The sequence below is a fragment of the Platalea leucorodia genome (assembly GCF_965183815.1).
Source record: "Platalea leucorodia genome assembly, chromosome: 8".
Taxonomy (NCBI): Eukaryota; Metazoa; Chordata; class Aves; order Pelecaniformes; family Threskiornithidae; genus Platalea; species Platalea leucorodia.
In genome coordinates this window covers 7,919,292-7,945,288 of record NC_138830.1, presented here as the reverse complement: position 1 = coordinate 7,945,288, position 25,997 = coordinate 7,919,292, and the positions used below count along the sequence as shown (strand labels likewise).

The window sequence follows — 25,997 nt, the reverse complement described above, 5'->3', positions numbered from 1 at the left end:
GGTTCTGGCACACAGCACGGGACACGTGTGTGTAAAAATAAATGTGTGGGACAGTAAGAAATGACAGACATGTAAGGAAAAGGGCTGTCCGTGGCTTTCATGTGAGTAATACGTCTGGGCTCCTTCCCTCCCACGGCGGTGAGAAGTGTCCCACTTGGCTGCCCTCTGCTCCCAGGCAGTGTGAACGGGAGGGTTTGGCTTTACTGCACAGCTTTATTTTTTTTTTTAAGGAGCGTTTTCCTCGAGTAGGAATGACGATGGGAGAGTTGATAACCTCCGTGTATTTCCCCTTCTCCCCTGTTAATGATTTCCTTGGTCCCGGGGCAGAGGCGCAGCAGCCAGGGAAAGCACGACGGGCTGCGATGGGGCCAGGCAGGGCCAGCCTGCCTGCAGGAACGGCGCTGCCTGCGTTTGCCACCTTCTGCTGCAAATATGGCTGGTGGTGAGGACCGGGGTTTGGGATGTGCTGTGGGACCTGGCCAGGGGGCTTTCTTTAAGTTAAAGAACAAAACCAAAACCAAAAACAAACCCCACAACAACTAGAAGATGTGCACAGAATCAGAAATTATATGTTTTCCCCCAGAATTGGGAATAGGAGGTGTTTTTTCCTTCTGTAGATGGATAATTAATGAAATCACGTTGTTTCACTACAAGAATTTGAGTGTGTCTGGTAAAGCTGTGTCTTCTGTGTCTGCGGGGCAGCTGCCCCGGTGGCATGTCCGCAGGGAGTAAGTGGAGGAATGCTGCTGCCTGTGCAATGAGATTGAATTTCTCGTGTCCTCACCCCTGTAGCCCTGCAAGCATCCAGGGCATCAGGACTGGTTCGTACCTGCTGGCCCACCTTAACCGGAGGGCAGGTCCAGGCTGGGGGACTGCTCAGCCAAGACCGACCACAGCAGGTCTCCTGCCCCTAAGCAGCATCTTCCCAGACCCTCTGGAGGAGACCTGGAGCAGGGGTTTTGAAGGGCAGTGTTTCATGCTAGTGTCCCCAGCTTGGTGTCAGACTCCCTGGAGATGTTCTCCAGAGCTTTCTGAACCACGTTTCTAGTTCAGAGCTGGTTTTGGGGAAAGCTCCAGGAAAACTTGTCTGGATCATCTCATAAGTGGTATATGACGCCCTAAGTTAGAGGGTGCCTCGATAAGAGAGGCAAAAGGAGGCAGTGCAGGTACCCCCCGGGTTTCTCTTCCCAGCTGAGAGGGGCTGTTGGGGGTCCCCGGGGGTTTCCTGGGGCTTCCCACTGGACTGCACCTCTATGGAGAGCAGCAGCGCTTGTTCACTGCCTTCATCCAGGAGCCTCGTTTCCCATTGACCCACCTGGATGACTGCCAGAAGCCTTTCACTCAATGTAATCAGTCATTGCTTTAATTATTACCTGCCTACCCGCCTCATTTCTGAACAGATAATCGCAAACGGGTACAGAACAGAGGAGCAAATCCAGAGGTTGAGGACGATGCCCGGCCCTTTCTGCCTGCATCGCAGGCTCGTGCGGGGATCCCTGCCCTGGAGGGAAGAGCCATGCTGCGAACGGGTGGCTTTTCTGCAGTAGGTGACACGCTAAGCCTAAGGCAGCGCTCTCTCCGGTCATTTTGCAAAAGGAATAAGCTGTTAAATAGGTTGCGGGGGGTTCGCCCCGTGCCACACCAGACCCGGGTACCGGGAGGTTGGTGCAGTCCCCACCGGGGATCTGCTGCACGCGGCGCGGCTCTGAGTCACCGCCGTTATAGATAGACCCGCACGTGGGAAGAGGGGGGTAATTTTGGGAGTTTTCCTTGTGATGCACATAATAAATGGCATTAGAGATTATATAATATGTGGAGCTGCTTTTAGCTTGCCACAGGTACTTTTCCAAAGCAAGCCCAAGATTTATGCAGCATATTGAAAAGTGGGGATTTTTTATTTTGATGTTTGGAAATAGCTGCCTAGTTGCATGGGATTCTTTGAAGATCCAGTAAAAAACAGGCATGACTTCATCCTCTCTTAAAAACTTGTGCAGAATATAGGGCTTTTTTTCTTTTTAAGTGAAAGCTCTAGTTTTTTTAAAGCTCTGCTCCTGTAGGGGAGAGGGCATCGGGGAGGAGGGCTGGAGCTGAGGCGGGTCTGGGGGTTTCTCTCCATCCATGCCGCCCAGCTGCACGAGGACTCACAGGACTCTCCATCCGCCCACGGCTGCTCCGGCCTGTTTGCGCGGGTGAGAAGCTGGGAAAGCTGGGACAGAGAGATGATCCTACAAAGGCCTTTTTTTCTAGAGGCACATCTGGTGCAGGGAATCAAATCCGAGACGCCCTGTGAGCAAGTGTTTCTGGGTTTCAGAGTCATGCATTTCTGAACTTAGCCACAGCTGGCTGGGACTAGGAGCAGAATAAAGGCCTATTTGATGAGCGAGGGAAGGCGAGGCTTGGAGTTTCTTTTAGTTGCACGCGAAAGTGCTATCGCCTGCCTGGGTAAGAGAGCCCAGTGCGTGGTGCGAGCCCAGCCCATGGCACCGCCATCGCTCTCTGGGTGTTTTGGTGCCCCTCGGATAGGCCGTGTCCGGCCAAAAATAGGGCTTGAACGTGAGACTTGCTGCATCCTCGCACCCAGCTACGGCCGGGGCCAGCCTGAGACCTAAATTCTTGCAAATGAGGCTATTGGGGTACATTTACCCCCTGGAAAATGAGTGGTAAAGTCAAACTGAGCTAACTTGAGCTGAGAATCCAGCGCTCAGCAGGTTGCAAACACAGAGAATTATAAACTATCCGCTTGTCCCGCCATTCTTTCCAGTCTCTCCTGTTAAGGACTTTTAAAATAGAAAGCAAAATTAGGGTTCGGTTCCCTCTGTGTGTCAGGCCTCCAGCCTGAGCTTGCAAACAGGGATGTTTGATAATCTCACACTGCTATTTTGGGGTAGCAATGGAGCATTCTGCAAATGGCAGTGAATCCTGCTGGGTGTGTAACGATGGGGGGTGCTCCAGAGAGGCCTCCCAGCCCCGGGACGTGGGGGCTTTGCTTTCCCTGGGCTACAGGTGCCAGCTCAGCCCACCCAGCCATCATCCTGCAGAAAGCCTCTGCAGAGCCAGCGGTGGGCATTTGCTTGATCCTCACAGGCCTCTTCTTTGGAGAAATCTGATTAGAGAAGGGCCCGCTGTGGTGGGAGAAGGGTGTTGGGGTGAGCGCGAGCGTTGTCTCCCTCCAGCCCCAGTGTGGCATTTCCCTGTGCCCAAAACCAGGTCGGATCTGTGGCTGGAGTGCCCAAGCGGGTGCTATGGCGGAGGGCTCCGCGTTCACCCTCGCTGCAGGGTGGAGGTATAATTAGCTGGAAATGTAGGGCAGAGCGCTTTGCAGAAAAGATCGCGCTGTATTTCTGCGGCAGAGGGTAAAAGCAAGCTGTCTTTCAGCTCTTATTTAACGGCTCGGTGTCTCTCCGCGTTTCGGGGAGGCGACGCAGGCAGCTGCCGGCCTTGGGGCCGCGATCCATCACCGCGGCGGAGCCGCTTCAGCTGCGGGGCGGCCCCGTTCCGGCAGCGGGGCCGGGCGCTGCCGCAGACGGAGCCGGGGCGGGGGGGGGCTGGGGCTGCGGCTGCCGCTCCGTCGCCCCGGGGCCGGGGGGAGCCTCCCCGCCATAGCGCAGTGTCTGGGGAGGCAGAGCACGGATCTGGAGGGGGGTGAATTTGTTTCCTTCCCCGCGGAGGAGCGCGGCTGCCGCCCGCCCTGCGCGGAGCCCCCCGCTCTTTGTGCCGCCGGCGGCGGGGGCGGGACCGCGCCCCCCCGCTCCGCCGGGGCCGCCGCTGCGCAGGCGGAGCAGCGCAGCAGCATCCATCTTACCGGCGGGCGGCCGGCCCGGGCTCCCCTCCTCCTCCTCCTCCTCCTCCCCATCCTCCTCCTCCTCCTCCTCCTCCCCATCCTCCTCCTCCTCCTCCCCATCCTCCTCCTCCTCCTCCCCATCCTCCCCCGCCGGGGCGGCTGCGAGCGCTGCCGGCTGGGCGGCAGCGGCGGATGATGCACGGAGATGGTACACCAGGAAAACTGCTCCTACCAGGTGAGGGCTGAGAGCGGCCTGGCCCCCCGATCCGAGCTGCCCCCGGCCCCGGGGGGTGCGAGCAGCCCGGGTCCGCCCGCTCGGGTTTAAACCGTGGGCTCCTGCCCCCGAGGCGTCCCGGGGCTGGCAAAGCAGCGGGCTGCAAGGAGCCGCGGCGGGGAGACGCCGGTTGCCTGCGGGGCTTTTGTGCTCGCCATGTGATGCTCGCAGGCGCAGCGGGCGCCGGGGATGCGCTCGCCCGGCGGAGGGCGGGTTTGGCAGGCAGCTGCCCGCGCCCCGCTGCCTGCGCCCCGCTCGCCGCCGGCCTGCCTGCCTGGATGAAACTGCTGCGTGTAAGTGAGCGAGCCGCGGTTTTGCACTTCTGGAGCTGCCGTAGGAGAGCGATGTCAATTTTAGAATGGAATAAATGGAATATTTCTCTGCGCTTTCCGGATTTATCAAAGCGTTGAGAGCTGACCCGTAAGATAATTATTTTCAGGTGCAGGCTCATCGTGGTTCATGCTGTTACGCTAAATAATCCGTGCAAGAACTGGTGACGGGTTTGGGGCCGAGCGTTTCCCTCTCTGAGCATCCATCAGGGCCACCCCCATCCCTGGGGGGCCCTGGGGCCTGGCAGCAGCGCTGGGGAGGCAGCACCGGTAACAGCGTTCGCTGAGCAACGTCGGGATTATTTTAGTGGGACGAGTGAGAGCTTGGGGTGGGCTGTTATTGTGGCCTCGTTTCCCTCTAAAGAGAGGGTGGGCGCTGGTGGGTGCACCTGCACAGGAGATGGCGTGCTTAGGGCTCGATGGCACAGGCAGATTATTAAATGCACAAACGCCTGTCCGCCTGCTACGGCGATGCTGAGAAATGCGTTTGCGTACGTGCGGCGGAGTGTGTTTTGCAATATAGCCAACAGGCATTCCCAGCGGCAGGGCCAGACCCTCAAAAGACACGGCTTTGCCCAGGACAGTGCCTCATCCTCATTTCCCCCCCCCCGCCCCGTTCAATTCAAACTTCAATCTGTGTATTAAGACAAAATGTCTCATATTACAAAATATATCATGAAGGGAAAAGATACCAAAGCATACGTATGTACAGAGAGAGAGGAGAGCTCAAAAGATTTCTCACTAAATGTTTTCAATCTCACAAATGCTTCTGGAAATGAATTTCCATTTTTAGCTCCTTTGCAAAAAAAAAAAAAATCCTGGGGTTTTTCAGCCTCCGCCTTAGGAGCTCTGATTTTTCTGCAGCTCCGAGCCTGTTGCTCTCTGGTGCCTTAATAAATGGTGCCATTGTTTCCGTGCAGCGGATGTTTTCCCAGCATACTCGTAGGAACGCAAGGGTTAAAGGTTGCGCATTGTTTCCCGGGTGGAAGCTGGTCCGTGGCGGTGGGCGAGCGATGGAGAGCGATGCCGAGCGCTGCGGCTGCGGCGCAGGCCTGGCCAGCATCCCTGCATGTTAATGCGCTGGGCTTGCTGCGATGGCAGCGCTGCTGCCTTTTATCTGCTTTAATCTACTTGCTTGTTTATGAATTGGTTCCTCTCCTCCAAATGAATAAATATTAGAGTGAAAACAGCCAGAAAGCCTGCAAATCGCAGAAAAAAGTCCAGAGAAACGGTCTTTCAAATGAGAGCTGTTTCAAAACCTTCCTACAACACTGCAAAGATTAGGAGGAACCCCAGCCCCCTTCCCAAACCCATTAACCTAAAGGCCAAGTTTTAATCCTTTTGCGGCCGGCAGTCCCGGGTTTTGGATCAGACTGGAAGCCAGCAATGGTAGGATTTTGGCGGCTGCCTGGAGTGCCCCGGGGCAAGGAGGGTGCCAGCGCGTAACTCTGCTCTCCTCCCTCCTCGCACCCCTTTTTTCGAAGCTACTAAATAAACTAAAAATAAACCAAATAGAGGAACAAGCCAACACACGGGGAAAACTTGAAAAGATGTTTGTTTTGGAGAAATTCAGAAGAAAAGCTCTGACGTGACCACGTCATGGCTGGGACGTAAGCTCCATGGCAGGGAGGGTGCTGGGGACGGGGCGCAGCGCAGGTGGGTACCGAGGAAGAGGAGGGTATTTCTGTCGTATGCCATGCCCTGCCTCGAAAGTCCTGTTTCACATCAGAAATGAGCTGGCACTGCTGCTCTCTGAAATTCAGGTGGCCATAGGTCCTCCCAGGGATTTGGATGTGGCTAAGACAGGTTCATCGCTTTGAATTTAGGCCAAGTCCTCCATGGTCAGGAGGTCCCAGCATCTGACACCTTTCCGGTGGCTGCATCCTGGCATCATGCAGGCTGCTGCCGCTCTTCATGCCATGTATTTTTCTCTTAGTTATTTCTCTCTTCCTATTTTATACTGATTTGTTTTCCTATGCTAAACACTTTGCTTAGGGCTCTATATTTCTCCTGCAGTTTGATGAGAGAAATGTCAGCTCTTGCATAGTGGGTAACGTTTTGGGAGGTCCTGAGTTTGCGCAGAATAAAAGGCCAGCGTGCAAATCCAGGCCTTAACATAGAAATAAAGGTTTTATTCTAATGTGTGTATTAGCAGTGCTTCACTGGCCTGCAGCCTTAGCCAGTGTTTTGGTTTGCTTTGTAAATGCGTATTTTCAGCATTGCCCGATAGGTCCACCTTTGCATGGAGCAAAACGGGACTCTTCAGGCTGTTGCTGGCTTCATCTGTGTTTTTTGCTACCACCACACAAGCGGGTAATGTGTCTAGATTTACATTCTCTCCTTGGGTTGATTTCTAATGCGCCTTTAAAAGCAGAGAAACCCCCCGGCACCCGGTGCCCCTGCCGAAGGCAAGAGTCTCCAAACAGACAGTTGCCTGTGGGAACCAGATTTGGCTCCCTGCGCTGGCATCAGTCACGGTCTGAGCTATCTGCTGGCAGGAGGGTCGCTCTGGAGATGGTACCGGGCTTTACACATGCAAAGAAAATTCAAAAGAAAAAAATCTGACGTGAGAAATGAGATTTTATTTGCTTAGAAATAATTTCTTAGGCGGGTCGCGGCGTGCAGCACATCCTGCTCAGCCCCCTGCGTGCGCTTGGGACCTGGTGCAGGTGCGTGCATCAGGCTTGACTCTGCTGCTCTGGTGAAGGCAGGTTTGTGTGTGTTTCTTGAGGGGGGCCTGTTAGAAAGACCCCTGTAGCAGGGAGGTGCTGGTGTTACTGTGGGTTGGGGAGGTGCTGGTGTCGCTGCGGGTCAGGCTGGCTGCCCAGGGCATGGACCAGGCAAGGCTGGCCGGCACTCGCCGCTCCCAGGGTCTCACCAAGCACTGAGCCATAGAAGTAGTCCATAAAAGTCACAAGCTTAAAATATGAAGTGCTCATTAAAAAAAAAAATTGAGGTATCTTATTAAGTTTCTTTTGTTTGATATCTGTAGGGTCTTGTAGGCTTTAGTGGCATGTAGAAATAGCTGACCATCATCATCTTTTTCATTAAAGTGAATACAAATTCTCATGGCAGAATATAACCGCTAGAGACAGGCCTTGGAGAAAACCTCAAATGCCACGAAACCCTCCGTGGAGCGCTGGCAGAGCTGGAGAGCTGCTGGCCCGGCCTCTCGCCTGTGGCCGCCGCGCTGGAGGGACCCTGCGGCGTGGTACCGCAGAGGAACCTCGGTTCGTGTGGCCGAGCACGCTGCCCCTGCATCCCAAACCACTTACAATAAAATAAAATAAAGCCTGCATTGTAGAGAGCTGAGGCTGAAGGCCTTCTCGTTTAGACAGAGATCAAAAAAAAAAAATCTGTGAAGCAGGTGGAAAGCACTTGGTGTGCTAAAGCTGAGGGAAGCATCATCAGAGGGAGGGCACGGTCCCTCTCATCCCTGAATTTGCAGGGACTTGTCGTAAGTGCCTGGTACTGGCTGCTCTGCGCTGGAAGGCTGCTGTGCTGTGAAGGGACTCTTCAGAAGAGATTTATTCTGACCTTTACAACAAAATGAATGTTTTGTGGAGTAGTTCTGTCAACTTGAGATACATACGAATCTGGAAGTCACCTCAGTACCCCGGCCTGAGCACCCTGTGGCTGTGAACATCGCTTTGGCAGGGAGGGTGCTCCGAGTGCTTTCACTGAAGTTCTCTGGGAATTTTGGGGTTTTATCTACTAACTCGGTAACTGGTGGGGTGTGGGAGCTGATCCCCAACTGAAAGGGGGGGAATTTTGTCCCCCAAGGGACTATGGAGTATGCCCCAACAGCATCAAGGGGGTTTTTCATTGACTCAAGCGAGCGTTATGTAGGCACAGTAGAGTTAAATTTAGCTGCTTGCCTGTCCGTAAGCACTCAGCGCATGTTTAAAGCACATCAAAATCAGTGTGCCCTATTTCCTCACCTTGCTTAAGAACTCGAGCACTGTTGTCCCTGGCCGGTGTGCTCCCCGCGGCGCTGGGTCCACGGCCGTGTGCTCCTGCCGTAGGGACACCCCAGCTGACCTGCTCCAGATACGCCTGTTCTGAGCTTTCCCTTCATGCTATAAAAAGAAAAGCAGGCTCCCTCTCCCCTCCGCCGGCGTTGCCGTTGGCTGCTGGAGGAGCTGCGGTGGCGACTGTGGCCACGGAGGCCAGTTTCCTTCTGATGTGATCTGATGTGCAAGGAGTCCTTGGCTAGCGGTACCAACGGGGAGCGTACCTGACAGCGTAACCCTCGTCATTGCTCTTTTGTTTGTTTAAACCCTCAATGTACAATAGATGATGTGTGCGTGTTTCAAGCAGAGGCCGGTTGCCAGAGGGACAGTCGTGGGTGTTTGTCGGGCAGCCCAGTGCAGGCAGCGGTGCTGCCCGTCTGCCCACGGTGGCCTTTTGCATCGGGTGGAGAAGGGTGAACACCAAAGGGTTTGGTCCCTGCGCTGAGACAACCACAGAATTAATTTGTCTTGTGGTTTTGATATCCAGAGTTTAAATTGGCTTTTTCTCTGCTAGTGGGGAGATGCCCCTCCCAGGAGTGCAGGGTTGGGTCTGGTCCTGGCCACCAGGAAGGGCACCCAGATATGCCTCCAGCAATGGTTACAGGGGTGCAGGGGCTCCCAGCCGTGCTTCTTACCCAGGTTTGGTTTTCTCCTGTTGCCTTGAATGGGGCGGCTGCTGGAAGCGGGGTTTTCACTGGAGACTGAGACCTGTGGGATCCACTCAGGGGATGCCCCTCTGTGAGCCTGGTCCTGGTGCATCCCGGCTGAGAGGGCAGGGCAGAGGTGAGCTGAAACCTGGAACGGGGGATAAAACAGTTTAAAAAATGTGGGTGAAAAATGCTAAATATATTTTTGGTAGGCAATGTCGTTTCCTACCTTTAGGGGTGACTTTGATGTCAGCTTGCAGAGGGGTGGCTTGCATGTAGCGTGCGTTCATGCAGCATCCCCCACTGCGTGTTGGGTACCACAGGTACAGCGGGACCGGGCTGGGACTCGCTCACCATCTCAGCCGGCCGGGGAGGAGGCATGGGGACATCCCCCTCCGACCATGGAGGGCGGGGTGATGTGGGGACTTGTCCCAAATTGGAGGGGGAAACGTGGCAAATTGCAGGCTCAGCCCCCAGCCCAGTGCTCCTGGCCACCACATCCTTCCTGTCAGGCTATGGGATTTTTTTTTTTTTCAGATTTATTGTGTCAGGGTCCATCCCCACGGCCAGGAGAGGAAGTTAATTTAGCAACAGCAGGAAAGGACACAATGAGTCAGCGGTGGAGGGGAACTAAAAATAATGAAATATCCAGAGAACGTCTTTGTTTCTTTTGGGAATTACAGTTAGAAAGCAGTGTCCTGGGACAAGAATGGAATTAAACAATCCTGTTTATTATTACTGTTTTTTCCTGAAACTTCAGAGTAGAGTAATGCCGTGATGCATAATTTGTATGTTGTTTGAGCCAGTAATCTAACTAGAATATGCATTTTAAATTAAATGATGTCAGCATGACTTGGATGTATCATTTAAACACGTAAACTTTGTACGGCTATTAAAATTGTTCATCTAGCATGCAGCATAGTTGTGTCGCACCAGAAATTCTTACTTTTGTTGCTGGTGTGCCACATTTTGAGGATCACTGAGAACCTGTGGCATAAACTCCGTCTTTCTAAGGATTCCCTATAGAAACGCCTGCCCTGAGTGCGTGATCTCTGCCTCTCGCTGCCCACCTGCAGCTGATCCGGAGCAAACATTGCCCACCGTGATGGGTGCGACAGAGATGAGATCTCAGCAAGGACGGAGCAGGATTTGTGCAGGGTTGGGAGGCAGCGGCTGTGCTGTGAAGCCTGGTTCTCCAGGCAGGGCTGCTGGTGTAAGCTGGAGCTGTAAGCGGTGCAGGCTTGGGGGCTGCTGAGCCCGCAGAGCCCCCCCGGGAGCCGGGGAAGGGATGCTCGGCCACCTCTGAGCGGGGACCAGGCGGTGCAGTGGTCCCCAGGCTCTGCAAGCCAGCGGGACAGGAGGCAGGTTAAGGCTGGACACCTTTTTGAGCTTCATTGGTTAATTCTTAGAAACTTTTTTTTTTGCACCTGAAAAAGCTGGTTTAGCCAAGAAATAGCTCCCTCGGGTCCTTTCTGGTGTTTTTCATGTAAAGAGTGAAAATTTCATCTTGTGGTTGACATTGCTGTTACTGCCCAACCTCCAGTGCCCGTGCAAGGGCTAAGGACCGCTCCGGCTCTGCCTGGGTTCGCAGCCCCGGCCATGGGCAGCTCCTCCAACCGCTGGGATTTCATCAGGATAACTTCCACGGTGAAAACCCTGGGAGAAAACCCCTTCCTCCTGCCCCCTCTGGCCGCGACTCCGCCGCTGGGCTTGGATTTTGACATCAGACACCGGGTTTTTTCCTGCCCTTGTGTAGCCGTCGAGGACTCGGGGCTATTTTTATCCGGCGCTGGCAGTGGCTGGAGGAGGACGCGGCTTCCCTGGCCCGCACAGCCCTCGCCTCCCTCTCATCAGCTGGCCGAGGCTCCGGCGCTGCCGTTGACTTTATTAGGGAAAAGCAAGGTGCTCCGGAGCGGCCGGGAGGCGAGAGGGGCTGGGGAAGCATCCCGGCCAGGGGACGGTGGGCTGCCGCGGGTCCTGGCTCCGAGGGTGAGCGTTTGATCCCATGGTACCGACTGAAGAGGGGAGAAAGGACTGAGATGCCCCGGCGGGAGCATTTCACCGGCCACGTGAGGACCCGGGAGCGAAGGAGATGAGTCGGGAGGGTGATGGCATGGGTGACGTCATCAGGAAAGCAGCCGTGCTGGCCGGGGAGGGGAGTTATAAAAAGGTAAGGGACAAAAAGGAGCCTTTTGTCTGCCAACAGTCGCCCTCTTGGCAGGAGGGGGACCTGCCAAAATGCTGCCCATCACCCTCCCAGGGCGCTGGGTTTCGGGTGCCGGAGCAGGGAAGCGCTCAGTGATGTTTAATGCGTCGGCACAGGGCAGCAAACCTTCCTCCCTTTGCATTTCCATATCGCTTTATGATAAAGAGAGTGTAAAGAGATGTTTCTAAACACGTTGTCGTACCTCAAGACCCCTGGGTTTTAAGGCAACTTGCCACGTGGCTTGAGATATGCAAGTTTGACTTGGTTTTGCATTTATCAGCAAATCCACCGTGAAGAAAAAGAAGGTAAAAACAAATGTTCAGTGGTTACAGTTTCTGTTTGTAAATCCAATAATAGCCCTTGTACTTTACAGAGATAAAATAAGGCGCTGCCTATGGGTCTGGAACTTTAAATATAGTAATTGTCCATGGCTGGTAATGACAGACTCTAGCAAAAATAGCCTCGGTTGCCTTGCCATGTCCCCGCGCTCCTGTGCACCCTGTTTGGTGCCTGTGGATGGCCCCGGCATCCAGCCTCCGCCAGCCTCGCTGCGTTTTAACCCCTCGCATCGCAGTGGCACTGCCCGGCTGGGACGGGATCCTGCTGAAGTGTTGCTGGCACCCGTTAATCTGTAATTCCCTGTGTAATTAGACTCTTCCCTCTGCAAAAAGGCAGCGCCTTAGCAAAGCACGCCTGGTATTCGGTCTCGGTTTGGTACCCATCGGTACAACTCCAGAAGTGCCATCGGCAGCCGTTATTAGGAGCTGGCTGTTCCTAGGTGGGGGCTGTTCTACCCAAGGTGGGGGCTCTCAGGGTGTGACAAGGAGCCTGGCAAATCACTGCTACACCTCAACGCCAAATAAATCTTCCATGTGCGATTTTATGTGCTGTTTCAGGTGATGTCTGTAATGGGTAGAGGCTGCTAGGATAGGTGACTACATGCTAAATAGTGTGGAGTGGTATGTGGTGAAAAGAGCAGTCCAGCTACTACTTCTTAAGGAGCAGAAATAACACGGTATGGACTTTGCTCAGTTTCCCAGAAAACTGCAGAAATCTTGTGCTCGCTGCTGTGGGTGTCCACTCTCCATCCTGCATCGAGTCGGTCAGGGATGGCCTCTGGCATCAGTGGTACCTCTCTGTGCCCCCCGGGATGGGGTTGTGTCCTAAGAAGGCATATATTGGGTAAATTCAGGCGCTCAATCAAAAATGGGGTTTTTTTTGGTGTTGAGGTGCCACAGCGTGTCAGGGACAGGACTGGGTGTCGGAGGCGGGTGGTGAAGAGCACAAATGGTTGTGTATAATTTGCAAACACCGGCGAGGTGATTGCAATAGATTTATAAACAGCAATAATTACAGCTGGCAATGGGGGTGGGAAACAGTGTGCTGAGGCTGCTGTGGGGAAGGGCTGAACCTCTCCTGGCAATTTGCCTTTACGGGAACGGTTGTGTAAAGCGTTTTACATGTAGGCAGTCACAGCCATAATCTGACATTGTGTTTTTATTCATGTACTTAAACAAAGGTAGCTACTGACCTTCCGAATTGGAAGGTCAATGGTAAGAAGGAAAACATCCGCCCAAAACTGGTTTGCCTTAAAAATAAAAAGCAGCCTTTTGTTTAAAATAATTGTCTGAACTAGACTTCAGCTCTACACCAGACCCCTCTTGCAGAAATACATACATTTTTTGATTCAGTGTCAAAATACACATTTAAATAACATGGGTTTATGTTTTTCTTGCTAGTACCTTTGCATTTTGAGTGTTTGATCCATTATTTTTTATATACCAAGTAAGTATATTTGATAGTCAAAAAACCACTTGCAATTTTCCTTCTCAATTTATAGTTTTCAGTCCCCAACTCAGGATGTATACTGCAGCTGTTGGGTAATTTATCTAAAGTCTAAAGTCCAGTTCCCTTAGGTATATTATATTTCTTAGTAACTGTTCCCTATTTTGTAATAACAACGAATAGGACTCTCGATTTCTTTATGGTCATTAGCCTGTGTCTGATTTATAAAATGGGATATTCTGAGCTCAGTCCTGGAGGAGCAGTGTTGTTTAGTATCCTCAGTAATGACCTGGTGGAGAAAACAAATTGCACATTGATTAAATGTACAGATGTCAAACTGGGAGCAGTTGCCGTCTGGGTGGGAAATGGAGAAAAATTAAATAAGATCTGGGGAGACGGCCCCATGTGAAAGGGATAAATATGTGAAAGTGTGCCTGTATTTATGCGTATTTTAATGCAAAGAAGAGTAGTTTTCAGCACACACAGAGTCGGTGGGTATGCTGCTGGGGGAGGGAGCAGTCCCAGCTGGCACGGAGGGTGGGATGTGCTGTCCTGGCCGGGCAGGAGGAGGTGGAGATGTGCTTTGGGCTCCTGATTTCTGTCGGAACACAAGGAAAATCAGAAGTAGATGGGAAAATGCAGGAGAGGAGCATCTGAGTAGGAGAAACAGGGAGGCTCAGTATCCATGACTTCATGAAATGTTGATGCACTGAGGGATGCAGCTGGCACTCCCAGGGGAGACACCCACGTGCATCGGGAGATGGGCAGCACGAGGAACTGGCACGGGCAACCCTGTCTCTGCTTTCAGTCCGTTAAAAAAATATTTCTCACTCATTTTTAATTATTTTTTTCACTGTGCTGCCTTCACTGGCACGGCTGGCCATTTTTTCTTCTAAATCTTAACTGCCTCTGTGTGATTGAGGCATCAATTATTGAAACCTGAAAACAAAGTGGAAAAACATAGCTAGGTGGTCTGGGTAGAGCTTTGGAAACCGGGAGCTGAACCCGAAAACTCAATACCACTTGATGCCATGGAGGTTATTTTTAATATTTTAAATATTTTAAATAAAAAGGTTAGGTTACAAATGAAGTATGTATTTTGGTAAGGGATTGACAGTATAATGGGCAGTGTGATAATGTATGTCGTCAGTGCTGGAGTTGGAATTAAATTATTAGCTATTTTAAGTTAATAATATGCATTTTGTTATATCTCACTTCCTTGTATCAAAAAAGGTGCTTTATTTTTAGTTAGACAGGTAAAATATGAGAAGCACAGTTATATTAATTAACACTGTGGAAGCAGCCCATGCTTGCCTGCTATGTTTTCTTTCGTTGCGTATTCTTGATCGGGTATTATGTGTTATTTTAAAATGAAATGTTTGAGGGGTTCAAAATATTCCTTCTATCAATAACTTGCCACCTTGTATGAATTTATTGTCAGCGTTGGCACATAATCCATTCGTGCCAGACACCAGGATAGTGCTGGTACTAATTTTGAATCTAGATCTGTGATTTTCATTTATTGCACATTGATTATGGTCATTTCTGTAATCATTGATCGGTGATTAATTTCAAATCACTTTGTATCTTGCTTTTATTCAAAAAAAACATATATAGAAAAATAGATTTTTAAAACTGTGGAGAATTTGATGGTGATGGTTAAAAATAGATGTCTAAGTACATTGGCAGAGGGATTGTGTAGTTTTGGGGACTGCTCAGGGAAGTGGAAGATGCTAATGGTGCAAGTGTGGCTCTATATGGATACAGATATCAATGTTAGGTGTATATCAGATGCATACATCAGATGTGTGTGTATATAGATATATATCTATCAATATGTGGGGAGAAAGAGAGAGGTGCAGATGGGCTTCCCTGTTGGGATGGGCCGTGTGGTCCACCCGAGCATGGGAGACAGCTTGGGGGATGCTGGCCATCATGAGTGTGGCAGTGGGGCTGGTGGGACATCTCTCCTTCCTGCATGCTGGCGTGACCGGCAGCTTCATCCTTTCTTGTCGCCCTTCCCTTTCAGGCCCAGAAGAATGAGCGTGAGTCCATCAGGCAGAAGTTGGCTCTGGGCAGTTTCTTTGACGATGGCCCGGGACTTTACACCAGCTGCAGCAAGAGCGGCAAGCCAAGCCTCTCCTCCCGGTAAGCCAGGCAGCCTCGCAGCCCAAAACCTCTTTGGAGGCTGAAAAGTGTGAGATGCCTCCAGTGGGATATCCTGAGACCCTTCCCTTCAGAGGATCCCTCAGTTTTTACTTGCAGCCACGTTCTTGATTTTTTCTTGGTTTAGAACAACATCTTATGCTCCAAACACAACTGGTGTCTGTTATGTAAACAATTGTAAGTAATATGCTAAAATACTAGGTTAAAACTGTATAGAGTAGATATTTGGATGCTCAGAGAATAAAGCAAATGAGCTGAGTTTTCCTGAGTTAGGTTTCCTTCAGGTTTTCATTTAGGATCTCTGTCCTGAACTGAGCATTGCCTTTGGACTTGGGCAGACCAAGAACGGTGGTGGAAGTATCACGAAATGCACAACTGGAGTTATTGTCATGAAAATAGTTGATTAATTTTGTTTTCCAAGGAGTTCTTTACATTGAGTTGCAAAATACTAAGAATTTTCTTGTCTGAATGTCTGGTTTAATGCTAAACATGCATGTCCGAAGCAGGGCAGGGCTCGAGGATGGTCCCACAGTCCCTCCAGTCCTGGGTCAGGCAGCGTGGTGATGGCTGGTGAAAAACCACCAGTTTGTGAAAGTACATCTTCTTTTAGTGGCTCGGGAGGTGGCAGCCCCTTGGAAGCAGATCTGATGCTGATAGCTAGCCTTGGTGACAGCAGGGCAGTGGAGAGCAGGTAGGGCTACAATTAATCTCGCACACAGAAGGCAGCAGAGAATGGAAAAAATGAGCTTTAACGTGGCTCCCTGCTTCCCCCCCACATCCATATGCTCTGCACAGGTTCTGCTCACTGGACACAGCTCCATCCCTGGGGCTGGGACATTGCATAGCCCGGATACCTCACTTATTCTGATTTTTAAAATTTTTACATCAAATATACTCCAGAAAGGCTTGTTTATATATGCAGCTGCTGGGAGTAACTCATGGCACTTGGAAAGCATTGAATGCCTGCCACATGGGGAGCGTAGATACCTGTTGCCATGGTGTGGGAGAAGAAAAAAGTCTTAGAGAGGCATAAAACCAGGAGGAATACTGTTATTACACCAGAGAGGTACAATTGTGAAATTAAATTGAACTGCAAGTCATTTGAAAGGGAAAACAGTTTTGCTCTATGTAGTTACAGCTAAACCAGGAGCCGCTATCTTGTAATTATAGTGTGGGTCTAATTAACGCTGCACGGCAGGGTTTGGCAGCTGTGCCACGAGAAATGACCAGCTGTACCTGAACGCTTTGGTGTTTCATTAATATTTACAGTTCAGGCACAGCATTAGTATTGCACGCTGCCTGTTACAGGAACTACAGGAACCTTTGCAGGACGTTGCTCTCATTTTTGTGCTTGCATATGAAATAAAGAGCATAAATTGCTGGGTTTCAGGTGTCGGGGTCATGCTCTTGAAAGGCGTGTGAGTCGCAGACCCATGGTTTGCACTTGCTCTGCCCTTTCTGCATGATGCAATTTGAAGCTGAGCCAAGGGTGCATCCTGCTCCCCGGCCTGGGTACCCATGTTGGTCCACCACGGCTCAAAAGCTTGTGCAGAATCATAGAATAGAATCATGGAATGCTTTGGGTTGGAAGGGACCTTTAAAGGACACCTTGTCCAACCCTCCTGCAATGAGCAGGGACATCTTTAACTAGATGAGGTTGTCCAACCTGACCTGGAGTGTTTCCAGGGATGGGGCATCTACCACTTCTCTGGGCAACCTGTTCCAGTGCTTCACCACCCTCATCATAAAAAATTTCAATTATTAATGCTATCTATTTTATGGTAATAGTGAATAAGAAATTACACTAAATAAATGGCAAATAAGAGTTTGCTCTCTGTAAGTACTGATAGAAGCCCCCTCGCTGGGAATGAGGAATAACAGGCAGTAGACCATGTGTGGGGGCTTGCCCCATCTTCAGCAAGCAGTCATGGAGTACGATGCACCGAGAAGGCTGATAGAGGTGAGCCCAGAAATCTCTGGTTTCGGGGGTTAATTTTCGTTAATTCAGAAGATGAGCAAAGCCTGAGCAGATTTTGTTGGAGGCAAATGGGCCTGACCCTGGTGTCAGGTGGGCGAATTGTCCTGGAGAGCCTGGGGCGCGTGAGCTCGGCTGGTGGCTGCAGAGCTGCTCCACAATGTGAGCGTCAGCGAGGGCTTTCACAGATGCTGTCTTGTCCAAAAAATCCATTCCCATGTTTGCCCTCGGAGGCTGGTCTGAGGAGAGGGAGCCGTGGGGCCCACCTGGAGCTCGGTGTGCCACGCTCTTCCGTGGACATCAGCCAGCACCGGTAAAATGTGTGTTACCTGGCTGATGACCTGCTCTGCAGCGGCTTTGGGGATAACCGTTGTGTGAGCCAAAGCCGGGGTGCTCTCAGCTGTAGAAGTTCTTTTCCCTCAGCCCGCGCTGGGATGCTCCTGCCCAAGCCACTGCGTCCGGAGAAAATCATTCCCAGGGAGGTGGATTTGGGTGGTCTTAACTTGTCCAAATCAGGCAATGATGGAGCGGAGGGTCCAGAAAACACAGTAATAATCTCTTGTGATACAATAGTGCCTCTTGGCCGCAAACAGGCTTATTACCCTTCTGAATAAATAGTTTCAATCATTAACATGTTATTTTATATAATATAATAATATTATATATTATTTATATATTTTTATATAGAATATATTTTGTATATTTTATATATTAATATATTTAGTATATTTTATATATACTTTATATACTTATATACTTTATATATAAATATTTTTTTTTTAATGTAATAATATAGCCACCCGTGATGACAAAAGCCCTGCAGTATCTCGGCAATTCTGAAGTTCATCAATAGATGGTGGTAGAAGCATTATTGTTACCGTGCCACTGAGTTCCCAGTCCCACGTTGAACTGCCGCTCAGAAATGGCAGCGCTGGGCAGCAGCGGGAGCTTGCCCGTGCCCTGCTGCCACAGGCTGGTGGCCCTGGCTCAGCTTTTGGGTGGGGGATGACCATCTTCTTGGAAAAAAGTGAAAATAGTTTAATTTCCTGAGGCCAGTACAACATTAGGACAACAGCATCCTCCCAAAAGGTGAACGACTCGCTGCTGACAGCACTCCAGCATCTTGCCCGCACAACCCATCGGCGCGGTGGGGAGACCCAGCACGAGGGGGCTGCGGTGTCACCTCTCCCTTTCCCCCCGCAGATTACAAAGCGGGATGAACCTGCAGATTTGCTTCGTGAATGACAGCGGCAGCGACAAGGACAGTGACGCCGATGACAGCAAGACAGAAACCAGCCTGGACACGCCGTTGTCGCCCATGGTAGGTCTGAGAACCCATCCCACAGAGGCTCCGGAGCATGGAAGCCATGAGGCCATCCATAATGGAAGCCGATAAAGAGCTGATCCTATTAAAGCAGCAGCACTAAACCCCAGAGCAGCACCTTCAGCCATCAATAAAAGAAACATGAGATGCTGAGAGGCAGATAGCAAATTGCCCCTGGCTTGCACAGTGCTGCTGTAGAGCAGATGCCTTCACGTGAAGTTGTTCCTTCTTCCTTCCTTCCTCCCTTTCTTTTCGGCTCTGATAATTATCAGGACAGTAATGGATATGACGCAGTATCAGCTCCCACCAGCTTTCCTCTCTTCTCTTTTCCTTTGTGAATATAACGCCACGGCCCCACATTTTCCTCTAGCTTAACCAGTCTGTCCCTTCAACACCTATTGATCTGCTTGGCTCCTCTTTCCATTTGAAGTGCTTGAGTTGCTATTAATGGGGGGGGGCTATCTGGGAATTACTCTGATTTTTAAAGGTAATCTTGTGGATTAAAATTAAAAAAACAATCTGTGCTCTTCACCTTTTCTGTAGAAATGATGTAAATGTACAAAATGACGTAAGTGTACAAAAATATCTTAGCAGTAAACTTCTTTGCTGTGGCACGGTTGGGGCGATGGTGCTGTAACGGCTGCGTGTCTGCTTCCCTAGAGCAAGCAGAGCTCGTCCTACTCTGATAGAGACACGACGGAGGAAGAGTCGGAGTCCCTCGATGACATGGACTTCCTCACTAGGCAAAAGAAACTCCAAGCTGAAGCCAAAATGGCCTTGGCTATGGCAAAGCCCATGGCCAAAATGCAGGTCGAGGTGGAAAAGCAGAACAGGAAGAAATCGCCGGTAGCAGATCTTGTAAGTGGGGGCCGTGGGACGGCGCGGGGGGGTAACACCAGCCCTTTTGCTGTTTGCTTTTGCTTGTCAAGATGCGTACAGCAGACAGGGGCGCTTGTGCACAGTGCTTGTAGACATGCAGAGGAGCAGATAGGGACCGTCAGTCAGGAGTGGAAGGGTCGACATGGGTTGTCTTATCAGGGCGTTAAGGGAGCAGGATGGATGCAGGGAATGAGGTGATGAAGTGTGAAGGTTGTTACTGCCTTGAGGCTGGCAACGACATGATGCTACTCATCCTTAAGGCATAGTCTGCTCAGCCCATCTCATCCCGAGCTGGAGCATTCTTGCCTTGGTACAACGCTGCTCGCCATAGCCCTCGCCTCCCCTTGCGTCAATCCACCACTGATGCTGGTAGATCTGAAGACTTGGGTCAAATGTCGTGTAGATGTTTCAGCTCCTTTTAGTACTCTCAGTGTGGTCCTTGATGCAGGCTTGTGAGAGGGGCACGTTCTGCAGAGCAAACTGCCACTGTTCAGGAATACAAGTAATTTGAAGAAAACAGTAAAAAATTGAAAATTTCTTTTCAGCTGCCACATATGCCTCATATAAGTGAATGCCTGATGAAGAGAAGTTTGAAACCCACTGATCTAAGAGACATGACTATCGGGCAGCTACAAGTGATAGTCAATGATCTCCACTCACAGATAGAAAGTAAGTGATACTTGTTTAATTATTCTTTGGTATGTCCTGTTTAATTAAGAATGGTTCTCCAGGATACGCATAGAAATGTTGATAAATGTATAATAACATGACTATATGGAAGAAGCGAACCGCAGAAGCTGGAGATGGAGTTCTCTCCAGATTTGGCTCCTTCAGCCTTTTTCTTTCCTTTTTTCAGTTTCTCCTACAGCAGTCGCTTGGCTCTGTAAGAGAGGAGGGTTGTAGCATTGTGCCAGCACCTAACGCCCCACTTGTAACTCAAAACCTGGTCGGGTAAAAATAGTCTTGGGAAGTCTGCCTGTCCTGGAAGCACCTGCCATTCGTGGCTTTATGGCTGCGTCTACATGTGACGCTATGCCATGTCATTAAAACCATCCGTAAGTGGAGAAACCATCCAGTTTAGCAAACATCCCGGGGTAAATCTACTCTTGCAGTGCTTCAACGCATTTCATGGGTCCTTGCGCTTGCCCGCAGGGACAGTGCCCCACCGCCGCATCTGTGTTTGTTCTCTCCAAAAGATCCAGGGGTTTTTTTTCCCCCAAGGGATCTCCATCTTCCAATTAATTAATTAATGAACAATTTTGGGAGTAGACTTCTCTGGTGGCTGTAGGTCAAAAAAAAGGTAGGTTGGGAGCTGCTGTGCTGCTCCTTCCCTACTCACGTTGGTTAATTGGCATCCCGACTGGAAGCAGCCCTGCTGAGGATGCAGAGCTGCGCCTTTGAGTCGTGATTTGTTATTTTGTGCAGCAAAGGCAAAAAAACCCATTGCTCATTAATTAGCCTCACTCTAGAAAGCACCCAAGAATGGGAGCATAAGTGTTAATGTCAGTGTCACTGAGCTTGCTTCCCAAACTGATGAGGCGTTAAACCAGCATAGCTGTATTTAAGCAGTCTAAATACCAGCTCTGGCAGTGAGTGATGGGCAGGTACAGCCTTCAGGGGAGCCTGTGCCGGCAGGTTAATTTTTCACATGGTTCTTTCTGTTTTCTTTTTCTTCTTCCCCACTCTTTGACACAACCCCGAGCAAGAATCCAATGTCACGAACATCCCCCTTGAGCAGAGGGGACAGCTTGGACAGTAACGGCAAACCAGGACGGGTGGGCAGCGTGTTCTGCATTACTGCAGGGAACTACAAAGCTAAACCTGAGGCTGCCCGGGCGAGCGGCTCGGCTGCTCAGGGTTATTGCCCACAAGTGAGCGAAAGGTGACCCAGCAGGACACCAAGCACTGAGAAATTTATCTTTATTTTTGCTGCTGCATTAAGCTATATGAAAAGAGAGGAACTGCTTGCATGCAGTGGCAAGGGGCTTACAGTTTGTCCTGGAAAACATGCATCCTTTTGGGGGGGGTCCCTCCTGGTTCTCTGCATCAGATTATGTGTAATGCAGTGGGAAGGACAATGTACAGGTCCCAAACCAGGGTTTCCCGGGACATCACAAACTCACCCCCTTTCTCCCCGGCACCAGGCTTGAACGAGGAGCTGGTGCAGCTGCTGCTCATTCGGGACGAGCTGCACACGGAGCAGGACGCCATGCTGGTGGACATCGAGGACCTGACCAGGTGAAGGAGGCTCCTCAGGGTATTTCTCTCTTCTGGCAGGTCCCCGCTCACCGTCAGCAGCGCATAGGGGTTTTCTTTTAGCAGAATTTCAGTAGGAAAGCCTTTGCCATCAAAGGTAGGTAGAAGGTAACGCTGCTGGCTGCAAGGCACGTGTTTCTCTGCTGTATGTGAAGAGGGGAGCAGGGCTGAGCAGGGTGCTGCTCTCTCCTCCAAAACAAGAAATCAAAGCACACTTGGGTTCTGGAGACCATCAGCGGCTTTCAAGAGCTCCCCAAATGCAGGTGTTAGTGCATGCTCTTGAATTGGTGTTTCCCTTTCCGAAGCCTGAAAAGAGCCTGGGAAGGAGCAATGCTGCAAACCCCCAGTCCATCCAAGGGTGTCCCCATGTCACCCCACCCCTCTCACTGGGGTGAGCTACAGCCGATCTGCCTCCACTGTCAGGGGACTTGACCGACAGGAGTATTTCTGAGTCTCTTAAATATTAGTGTTCAGTAGCCAATAAAATGGAAAGCCTTGCAGAATATAGACAGCTTTCCTAAAGGACTCCATCTCCTGGGTGGCAAGGCTTAAGAGGCATTTTCCTTTGAGATAATTAGTGATGCACTGCAGAAACACTGAGAAGTATTGAAAGCTTTTGGGAAAAAAAGCTGAAAAAGATGATACTGGTTATTGTCAGTGTATTAAGCATGCAAAAAATACGGCGTAAATTTATTTCTATTTTGAAACATCATGGTGCTGCAGAGCAGCTGGTTGAGATTTGACAGTGCTCTGCCTGGGAAAAATTTCTGCCAGCTGGGGTGGCCGTGAGGGATTTGGGGAGCAGTTCTCGTGCTGCCCGCAGGATGGTGGCCCCAGGGACGAGCAGGCGGGTTATCACTTCTGAGTCTTGCGAGACGCCATCACTGCTTCACTTAACGAAGAGCAAGTGGTGAAAGGGGGGGATCTGGGATGGGGGGGGAGCTGGGTCAGTAGACAAACGCCAACGCCACCTCGCATCTCTTTCTCCTTCTGCGCTTTGGGAAACGCTTTGCTTCCTAGATGCAATTAACAGCAGCTTAGTAAATGAAATTATTTGAAAGGCTGGTCAGCACGGTGGGGGCTTTGGTGCGTGTTGTGGGGCACCAGCTCTCCCCATCCCGGCATCGTTTGGATGCGAACGCGCTGGCCATCCCTGCGGGAGGGGAGGAAACGATCCCAGCTGTCCCAAAACCGCTCCGGAGAAGGGTTTGGTCTCCCCTTCACCCACCTCCCAGTCCCCTCCCGCCGGGAAGGAGCCCAGGCAGAGACCGCACATCCCTCACCCGGTGCTTGTTTTCACCTCGGGAAAATGTTATTTTTGGTTCCCTGCCAGAGCGGCGCAGATGCTGGCTTGGAGCGCAGCCCTGCGTGTGGTTTGGGTTTCCACCTCCCCTCGGCACAGCGAGTAACGCAGCTCCTTTCCTCCCCCAGACACGCCGAAAGTCAGCAGAAGCACATGGCAGAGAAGATGCCGGCAAAATGAACCCCGGAGCCCCGGGAGCAGAGCTCGAGCGAGACTTCATTTTGCTTCTGTGTGTGTCCCAGCGCTGATGTCCACGGTGGCGCACAAGAAAACCAGTGTTAGTCATTGACCATGTCTGAAGCTTTATGTCCGGTGATTGGCCTCTGCTTCTTAATTTATTTTAATTTTTTTACTCGTGCCACTAAATATCAGGCATTTTAATAATATTATTACAAAAAATGTACAGTACTTATAACATTATAAATCATGGGTGAGAAGAGAGGGTAGTTTAACTTTATTTTTGTTTGTTTAGAGATTTTCAGTTGAACGATATTTTACCATTGACTACTTTTTTATTCTTCACTGTAGTTTTAAAATAAAGAAACTGTACTTGACGGTGCTATACAAGTCAAAAAATACATGCCTGCCTCGTAGTGAAGTTGTAGCTTTCAGTAATATGTATATTTTAATCAGTTTTCAACATTTTGTGAATGTTGACTACCTGACATTCATTTTTAGATGTGCTATTAACATTCGGTTGGATTCAGAGAGTTACCTTGAAAGTTTTATGTATAAATATGTAAAATAAAAATTTAAAAAATTGTTTCATATGATACGTCTTTTTGTTGCCTAGTGGTTGACTTTGGTGATGCACCAGTAATGTATTCCTTGAACTCAATGTGCAATTCCTGATTTGTCATCACCAGAAAGAGCCTTTTTTTTTTTTTTTTTGCCGATCACATGAAATTACGGAGAGAAGACAGGATTTTTGTAGAGTTATTTATTTGTAAGTTCATTATGTATGTATGACATGGACTTAAGAGATTCTATAATAACATTCACTGGGCCCTAATATTGTGACTATTGTTAGAATCAGCAGGCACATACTGTAGATGGTTTTTTTTATATTTTACTGTCTGGGCTAAATATTTAAATGACTCACCAATGTCAGAAATAAAAAAAAATCTATGTTAAAAATCTAAGCAGCATATTAAATGTATTATATATGGTAATTACTCACCTCTCTGCCTTTGGGCTGGGCACCCCCTTAGTAGCTGCGTTGATCAGCTGAGTGCTGGATGTGTCCTGCTCTGCGCGTACAGGAGGAGGGACACTGGGAGACTCGTAGGTCTGTCTCCAGCCCTCATTTGTTTCATTTAATGCTGAAACAGCTCGGCCATCCCCTTCCTAAGGCTGCTGGGCCATAGCCAGCAGCAGACACGCATGTTACGTGCACCAGCTTTTTACATTTTAGTTCTTTTTTTCCTCGGGGGCAAATTCATCTTAGCGAAGGGTCTGGCTAATGACTTATTCAGGGTGTTTTCAGAAAAGCATGAGCTGCATTAAAATTTCATCCCCTGCCAAGAATGTATTTTATAAAAGGATTTTTTCCCCCCCCCTCTTTTTGCAGAAAGTGCAGGCTAGGGAAGCGCCAGCCCTCGGCGGGGTTTGGTGGGGCTGGGATGGGGGGGTTGGTTTAACTTAGGGTTGTTTTTCTTTTCCTGGGAGTTGCTCCACAGGGTTTCCAGTGGATAGTCCCTGTCCCACAGCCCTGTGGGGGGCCGTGTCCTGTGTCCCTGCTGGGCAGTGTCCCCAGGCAGGGAGCTGTGCCTACCCCCGGCTTTTGCAGAAAGATGCTGGGACGGGTTAGGCTGGAGAGTCCTCACCTGCAGACCGGGGACAATGTAAACGCCTCTTATTTTGCTTTTTTCGAATCTATGCATTAAAAATAAATATATTGGGGGTGTTATTTTCCCTGTAGCTCTCGGTTGGCTTGATGCTGTTGCCTGCATGTGGGGAGAACTGCTGGGTTTTATATTTCTGCTCTGTAAATTGCTGTGTTTACAGTGGTCTGAGGCCAAAATTGTCCCCACGGGGCACAGAGCTGGTGCCTCCATCAGAAGCGGCTCTTTGCGTATCAGTGAGGAGGTGCCTGCCACTGGATTTAAAGCATGAACAGCAAAAGCCCCAAATATAAAAAGTTTGCTCTCAGCTTTAAAAAAGAAAAAAAAGCAAGAAAGCCCCCGGGTGCTCCCGGGGAACCCCGCGCCCTTCGCAGCCGCCCCCGGCATCATCCCTGGCATCGCCCCTGCCAGGGTCCAGCTTGCAGGGCATCGGGGTGAGGCAGCCTGGTCAGGCTGGAGTTTTGTTCTTGCTAAGTGCCTTTAACTTGCTGAAGAGAACTAGTTATTCCGATCACCTACCACTGGTTTTCCCCCTCATATCCTTAGGGATTGGGTTTTTTTAAGGAAAAGTGTGTTTCTGGGTAACTGCATCTCCTTGGCTCTGTGTCCCATATACCGAGGTGTCGTGCTGGTGTGTATGATGGCAATGCTGTGGAATTAATGGATTAAATGACGTTTTTAAAAGAGAAAAGTGTTGCGTGATTTCTCAGCTGCTGCTGCCGCCTGTCACAGCCAATATGTGTTTTGTCACCTATTTCTTTCTGGGTATCAGTCCCACTTTCTGAGTCTCCTCTGTCCTCCTGGGTGGGTTTTTGGTTCCTCCTCTCCTTGTCCCCACCAAAAATAAACCGTCTCACGTGGGATGCCAAACTTTGCAGTGTTTTCCTTCTGCAGGCTGCCCACAGCTCACTGTGTTCAATGGGAAAAGTACCTCCCGAGACTAGAAGTCACCAAAAATACCTGATGCAGTCAGCAAAAACACCTACCCACCCTGCATATGCATGGGGCTACGGGGCTGGGGGTGCCGCAAGCTCGCCCAGCCTGCCACCCTCCGTGCACCAGCAGCACTTGGCTGTGGCTAATTCTGTATATCCACGGGGAATAGCTGCTCCTCACAGTGTGGGATTTTTCCTCCCATCCTTGAGAAGAATTTGGGGTTTTTGTTCTGCCTTGCTTTTTTTGCCTTTTTTTTTTTTTTTTTTTTGACATTTTTCT

General features: G+C 50.1%; 1 protein-coding gene across 3 annotated transcripts in view; it reads left to right on the top strand.

Moving 5' to 3' along the window:
* Positions 1–25,434, top strand: part of LOC309593950 (schwannomin-interacting protein 1) — a 43,502-nt gene extending 18,068 nt beyond the window's left edge. The window contains exons 1-7 of one of the 3 annotated variants that reach the window (XM_082319143.1): positions 3,935–4,016; positions 15,065–15,183; positions 18,380–18,497; positions 19,161–19,358; positions 19,925–20,048; positions 21,524–21,617; positions 23,067–25,434. In XM_082319143.1, the coding sequence (XP_082175269.1) occupies positions 3,987–4,016; positions 15,065–15,183; positions 18,380–18,497; positions 19,161–19,358; positions 19,925–20,048; positions 21,524–21,617; positions 23,067–23,118 (735 nt within the window). In that variant the 5' untranslated portion in view covers positions 3,935–3,986 and the 3' untranslated portion in view covers positions 23,119–25,434. Of the gene's footprint in view, positions 1–3,934; positions 4,017–11,029; positions 11,215–15,064; positions 15,184–18,379; positions 18,498–19,160; positions 19,359–19,924; positions 20,049–21,523; positions 21,618–23,066 lie in introns of those variants that run through there. The other 2 variants (XM_082319142.1, XM_082319141.1) reach the window with 2 other exon arrangements.
* Positions 25,435–25,997: the final 563 nt, after the last annotated feature.